This window comes from Hydra viridissima, unplaced genomic scaffold (genome assembly GCF_058129835.1).
Source record: "Hydra viridissima isolate aposymbiotic clone 2 unplaced genomic scaffold, HvirCarnegie_v1 scaffold_1, whole genome shotgun sequence".
Lineage (NCBI taxonomy): Eukaryota > Metazoa > Cnidaria > Hydrozoa > Anthoathecata > Hydridae > Hydra > Hydra viridissima.
In genome coordinates this window covers 33,606,696-33,613,432 of record NW_028324300.1, presented here as the reverse complement: position 1 = coordinate 33,613,432, position 6,737 = coordinate 33,606,696, and the positions used below count along the sequence as shown (strand labels likewise).

The 6,737-nt window shown below is 27.3% G+C and overlaps 1 protein-coding gene across 2 annotated transcripts; it reads right to left on the bottom strand.

Moving 5' to 3' along the window:
- Positions 1–583: 583 nt before the first annotated feature.
- Positions 584–6,515, bottom strand: LOC145192215 (pre-mRNA-splicing factor 38A-like). 2 transcript variants are annotated; one of them, XM_090076730.1, is made up of 9 exons: positions 6,360–6,515; positions 4,815–4,974; positions 4,590–4,711; positions 4,414–4,499; positions 4,006–4,047; positions 3,804–3,860; positions 1,109–1,185; positions 933–977; positions 584–827 (listed from the first exon to the last, which is right to left on the bottom strand). In XM_090076730.1, exons 1-9 carry the CDS (start codon positions 6,487–6,489, stop codon positions 737–739), a joined length of 810 nt encoding a protein of 269 aa, XP_089932856.1. In that variant the 5' UTR covers positions 6,490–6,515; the 3' UTR covers positions 584–736. The 2 variants fall into 2 exon arrangements, with proteins under 2 accessions (XP_089932856.1, XP_089932857.1); XM_090076731.1 differs by having other exon boundaries at positions 933–974.
- Between the last annotated feature and the right edge of the window lie 222 nt (positions 6,516–6,737).

Below are 6,737 nucleotides of genomic sequence, written 5' to 3'. Positions count from 1 at the left end.
AACTAATATTTTCACAACATGAACTTCTATATCTTCAATTATAACGAATTTAATGATAAAGATGTTTAATTTTTGTGATAAATATCTAGTGATAGTGATAAATATTTAACCAAAATAAAAATCTGTATTTGTTCAACATTCATAAAATTTTAAGAAAACAATTCACATAAAAAAGGAGGTAGACCTTTTTGAGTGCTGCTATGCAACAAACAAACAATGAAAAGGTCGAAAAAAAAAAACTTCTCAAAAATAAAACCTTTTAACATGGTGGATTTTTATAGCACATACTTAAATCAAGTTTCATGACTTTTCCAAATGAGCAACGAAAGTCTTGCAAATACTATTACTGCTATCAACAAATTGTTTGCATTCTGAATGGAAACTTTCTTGGAGAAAACATCCGGGTATAACTCTTAACTACTGCACCAACACTGCATCATAAGGGTTTTTAAAACAGATATTTTCAAAACACTTCCACGATGTTAAGGAGGCAAAAACTGAGTGTTCAAAAAACAGATTTTACTGTAAAATTTTTTAAATTTCAAAACCAACATCAAATGTTTGTAAAAAAAAAAAATATATATATGACCAAAAGTAGCTTTTGTTCAACGATAAATGCTATCTACATTGCAATAATTTTTCATTTTCAGAACGTTTTTTTATCTTCCTTGTGCCTCTGCTTTAAGTGGAAATTTTTCATTCATCTGTTCAGAACTATAGTATTAGCTCTAATTGATCACCTTCTCCTTTTTGGAGATCTGGAATGGTGACGTCTGTGTCTAGGTGATCTCGAACGACTGCGATAACGATGACGACGTGGACTGGGACTATAAAAAAAAAAAGTTAAAAACTTTAAGTTTCATTTCGTCTTTAAACTTAAGTTTTTACCAAATCATGATTTCTAAATCAATAAAAAAAGAAACATAAGATACCTTCGTCTATTTCTATAAGGCGATGCAGATCGAGACCTTCTTCTACTAAAAATTTGAAGATTATGAAACAAATTTGAATTCTGGTCTTAAAAGAGGAACTTTAAATTAGAGAAAAACAACTTCAAAGTTTCTTTAAGAGAAAGGTTATATAAGTTAAAACTTCTTTGCTTACAAACCTTTTTTCTGGGGTCCTACTTCTTCTGCGCTTGCGTTCGATTGGAGACTCGCTTCGTTGCTTCAGAGGTAACTCTTCCTATGAAGAATTATAAAAAAATAACATCATTTTGAAATCTAAGAATATAAGTTTGGGTTACTACCATAAAATTAATTTTACACAGCTCAAATCAATAAAATAAATCAATAACAAAACTGCCAAAAAGAATTCAATAAATTTTGTAGTTTTTTTCTCATATAGTTTTTGGTAAATTATTCATGTGCAAAAGATTGATTTTTTCAAGAAGATACACAATTACCTATTTATGGGAAACTTCAGAAGTGTAATAGACCTTTTCGTAATTAAGCGGCAATTATGAATCACGTGGTGTAATGTTTTTCTCGGGAGGGCAAAATTGTAAACAAAATAATGAGAACACTTAACTCATTGTTTATTTGTTTTAAAAAAAAAAAAGTTTATTCGGAAATACATCATTTAAAGTTGTTCTTAACATGCCAATTAAGAATTAGGAAGATTTCTTGAATTTATTTGTCAAACAGCTGATTAGTTTTTTTAACTCTGTTCCTATGGAAAACAGAAAAGAAATATTTTTTCGTATATCTTTAAAAAAAATAATTTGATTTGGAATATATTGGCAAGTATAAAGACCAAAAAGCATTTTCATTTTTTGAGAGTGTTTTTGTAGGCCCTATAATGCACTTCAGGTTTAAAAAAGATGTTTTGTTTTCATAATGAAATAAGAAAACTCTGGATTACTTTTAGTAATAACGATGCTTGGTGTTCATGTATAGGTGGAGCTTTTGAATATTGTGATCATTTAATTGCCGCCCTTTACAAAATGGAATATGCTTATAAAGGTTGGTGTAATCCAACATGCACTGAACAAGCAGGTGTTTGGAATAAATCTTCTCAAAAAGATATTAATCCCTGTTTAATAACTGACCTAGTTGTTAGAAAAAGAATAGCAAATAATGTAACAAATAATAATAAAGAGGAAAACATACAAATGAAAGCATTGCAAGAACTTGATCCTAGAATTAATTAATAATAAAGCCATAATGACTTTAATGAAACTTTTTAAAATAACATTCATATATCCAAGCCTTCTGTTGTAATATTTAAATCAAAAATAAAAAAATCTGGTGAAAATGTTGAAAGTAATCCTGATTTTGAGGAGTTATCTTTAAAAATACTTTCTGAGTAACTTAACATTGATGAAACAACTTTGAGCAAGATATTTTTAGGAAAAATGATTTTGACCCAGGAAACAATTTAAAATGTAGGATATAATAAAGAGATCAAGCCAAAAGCAATACCTGGTTTCAAATGAGAAAGGGGAGGATAACTGCATCCAGACATCACAGTATATATACCAAAGTTAACACCCTTTCTAAAAATACCAGTTCTAAGAAGCCTAAAACAAATCTTGTTGCTGATATTTTGTACCCTCATATAAAAACATTTATTACCGCTTTTACCAAATGAGGAAATGATCATAAGCAAGATCCTATAAAAAAATTTTATGCAGACAATGTATCAAAACACACTGATTTGAAAATTGAAAAAGGTGGTCTCTTTACTTTTTATGAAAGACCTTGTATGGCTTGTTCCTCAGACAGATTTATAGTATGCAAATGCCATGGAAGGGTGTGTTTGGGAGTTAAATGTCCTTTTAAAAATTTTGGTTAAACAATTAAAGAAGGAGCTAATTTTTTTACAAATAAAAATGATCAAATATCATTAAATAAGTCATAAATATTACACACACTTATTAATTCCCAAATGGCTATAGCAAGTCAGAATATTTTATTGTTTGGACACTTAAGGACTTATATGTTGAAGTAGTGAAATTTGATCAAAAGCTCTGGTATAAGGTGAAAACAAGTTTAGATATTTTTTTCAAAACATATTTCTCCACCATTGTTACTATTAAAACCTATAACCTGTGGAAATTGTGATAAACTAATACTTGAAGAGCCAGAAATCAGTGCTAATGAATTTAATGAATGTAGCAGTATTCAATGTGAAATACGTTGCACTTGGTTCCACTATTCTTTTCAAAATTAAAAAAAAAAGACTAGGAATTAATAGCAGATCTAGACTGGATTTGTTACATGTGCTCAATGTCCACTTTGTGTTAAGTTTTAATCTTGAATAATATCTCTTTACATGTGTTACATGATTTATATTAAATCAGTCAGTCATTTTATTCCTTCTTATCAGTCATTATGTTTAATTCATTCTTTTAAAACCTTGAGGCTTTGAAATTAATATGAAATAAATTTATTGCAAAAACTTTAATAAGCACAATTTAATAAGTTTTAATAAGCACAATTTCAATTTATTATCTGCTCATATCTTTTTCTATTTTATTGACTTTAAGGTGTATAAATAAAATATTCTTTACTAAATTTCTCTTCACTTATGTTTTATTTGTATTTATTTTTTAAAATGTGTTTGATTATTAACTTGTTTGTTATTATGTTTTTATATGTTTATAATTGCTTTGTTTACATTTTTGCCCTCCCGAGAAAAACATTATATCATGTGATACATAATTGCCGCTCAATTACGAAATCTTCTATTTAGCAAAGAAATAAATAAAACATAAAAAAAACACTTTGAAACTTTTAAAGTGTTTTTTTAATAACTTCTCACTGTTAAAGTTTTAAGGATTAATATAATGTCAAAAATACCTTTATTTCTTCATCTTCAGATTCCAAATCATCTAAATCATCTTCTAAAGCACTTATCTAAACAAAAATTTTTGGAGGCTTATTTTGATTTTTTGCTCAGCCTCAATCATAAGAGAAAGAAACTAAGGAGGAATCACAATAATTGAGACTGACAATAACTTCTCAATTTTTTAAATCTCACAAGCTAAAATCAACAATTTACCCTGGGTTCTAATTCCTCTAAGTCTTCTAAAACATGTCTTTTCTAAAAATAAACCATAGTTACAATGTAAAGAATCAAGGCAAGTAAATATATGCTTATCTATTTTGTAGACTTTTTTTTATGAATGAATCTATAGAGAAAAAACTAAAATTTAAAAAACTTTAACTTCTTATTTGAACTTTAAAAAAAAAAAAAGAGTACTATATCCAAGTATATACCAATGTAGAAGTCAACCCAGTGTTAAGTTTACCTCCTGTTTTTAACTGAAAAGTTGTATTTTCTATAGATTAACATTTTTTTTATTTCTTACATTCAAAGGAACAATTTTAATATACTCTAAACCAGTTAACATTTCAATTTATGCACCAATATAAATAATAGGACTTACAATTATACTTCACAACTTACCTGAATCCTTGGTAGCATTATGTCACATACTCGTTCTTCATGAAGTATTGCATCAATGAATTCATCCATGTGAATTATAGTAAAACCTAAACAGGAAAAAATAAAAATAAAGAAATGTATTCCAAAATTAAACTAAACTTAAAATTCTGGTAACCACTTTCTTAAGTAAGTCTTGCCTGATAGCTTTTCTTTCTGTCTCATCTTTCTGTAATCATTATACAATGGTTCAAGATATTTATAACATTCAAGAGAGGTGCCAACCAGCCTCATGTAAAATGCACCTAATGCACGTACATACCTGCAAAAATAATAAAACTGATTTTTTAATTAAATAAAAAATAATCTAATACATTTCAAAAAAACAAACATAATAAATTATAAATTCCAAACAAGACACATACTTATAGTCTTCATTTTTAATAAACTCAACAATTATATCTTTCTCTGGTTGCAACTGCAGCATTTTTAAGATAAGACAAAGAAATGGCGTTGGCTTTATATTTCCACCAAATGTGCCACCAATTTCTTTTAAATCCATTGCTTTATCAACCAGCAACTCGGCTAAAATAGCAATATTTAGTAAATAAACAATTGCATTTTTAACAAAAAAAATCATCTTTTAAAAAACATTTTATTGATTTTCATCAAATTTTTCAGCAGACTTTAAATACTGTATTTTTAATCAAATTTTAGTTTTTTGTTACTGAGATAAAAATAGTTTTTTCGGGATTGAGATATAGTTGACTAATTTTATACTTGTTACTTTTGTCCAGTGGTTCTTAACTTTCAAAATTTAAGCAACCTGACAGATCCCAAAATTAATTGTAAATATATAGGGAAAGAAAAAAAGACATTGAAAAAAACACCTTAATTTATTATTATCAAGTAAAATTTAGCGCATGACGGTTGTTTAATAAAATGGTTGTTGTTGTTTCTTTTCAATAAGCACACTAAATTGAGGAATTTGTCTTAGACAGTGTAAGAGGCATATTGACTTTTACATCTAGCTGGTTCCAATTTTTAGTTTTTATTCACACTAATGCTGAAAACCCTGACTCACAAAGAGATGTAATAGCAAATTGAGTTAATATGGATATTGCTTATTTAACAAGGAGAGGGTAAGTTTGGCTTGAACTACACCAAAAATCACAAACAGTCTTTGTATAAAATTCAGCTCGCAACACTGCTTTGGATCTCATGTCACTTAAATCATCTTTAATATCATTGATAACAATCATAAATGGATTTCACATCCCAGTCTCCTGATTAAAGTTTTCTGGGCAAAAGCATTCTTCAAAAGAGTTCTTCTCAACGATAAACATCTTAAGCTATTTTCACTTAAATAACAATTACAATATACAACATTCTTTACACCAAAGGTATTAAACAGATTTGTTTTTCTAAAATAATTAAAATTGTCTTGCCTTGGTATTCAATTAGGCAATCTTGTTCTTTTAATTTCAACTCTTTAACCATTATTTTAAAAAGCTCATAAACTTTTTATTTATTATCTTTAGGTCCAATCTGACATTGTTATAGAAAAAGCGTTTTTTCATTTATTCAAAACTCTGAGTGGTTTATGAATTCATTTTCATATTTTATGAAGAAAAATACTCAAACAACTACAATTATTTAATTTTTGTTAGAATTTCAACCTGAAATTATTCATTTTGATTCACATTTATCATTTTGTTTTCTATGGAAAGCTTGTTAATCTTAAACTGAATCTTTTTTTTAAGAAAAAAAAAAAATAAAAATAAAAATTTTAATACAGAAAAAAATCTAATTAGGAAATAAGGTGTACTTTTTATTAAACGCTGCTAACAACTTTACCATCCAATTCACTAATATGTTTTATCCATTAGCCGTAAACGCAGTATACAACAGTACCTACCCTAACAAAATGTCTTACAGAAATCAAAATTATAAAAAAAAAATATTTGTACCAGTCAATGCAAAACATTCTTCTTTCCAATATTTACATTCATAAATACGCGTTCTAGTGATTTTTTCTATTAAATATTGAGGATTTGTTCCACGGATAGACTTCGCATCGGATATAGTCCTATTCGCCATGTTGATTTGTTTTGAAACTGCATTTAAAAGAGTAAGCAAGACATACGGTTTTTTTTAGTGTGTTGTTTTGAGCAGTGGAATTTAGAGGGGAAAAAAAATTAAGGTAAAGTTAAAAAACGAACATTTGAGATTCTTTGATATATATATATATATATATATATATATATATATATATATATATATATATATATATATATATATATATATATATATGTTTAAAAGTGCGGGTCATAAGTTATACACGAGTA

Bases quoted from the DNA above. Each gene is read 5' to 3' on its own strand.
- LOC145192215 (XM_090076730.1), bottom strand. From the start codon at position 6,489: ATGGCGAATAGGACTATATCCGATGCGAAGTCTATCCGTGGAACAAAT. The intron at 4,500-4,589 runs GCAAGACTTACT...TTTCCTGTTTAG, and splicing joins ACAGAAAGAAAAGCTATCAG to GTTTTACTATAATTCACATG. The intron at 978-1,108 runs GTTTGTAAGCAA...TCAAATTTTTAG, and splicing joins AGTAGGACCCCAGAAAAAAG to TAGAAGAAGGTCTCGATCTG.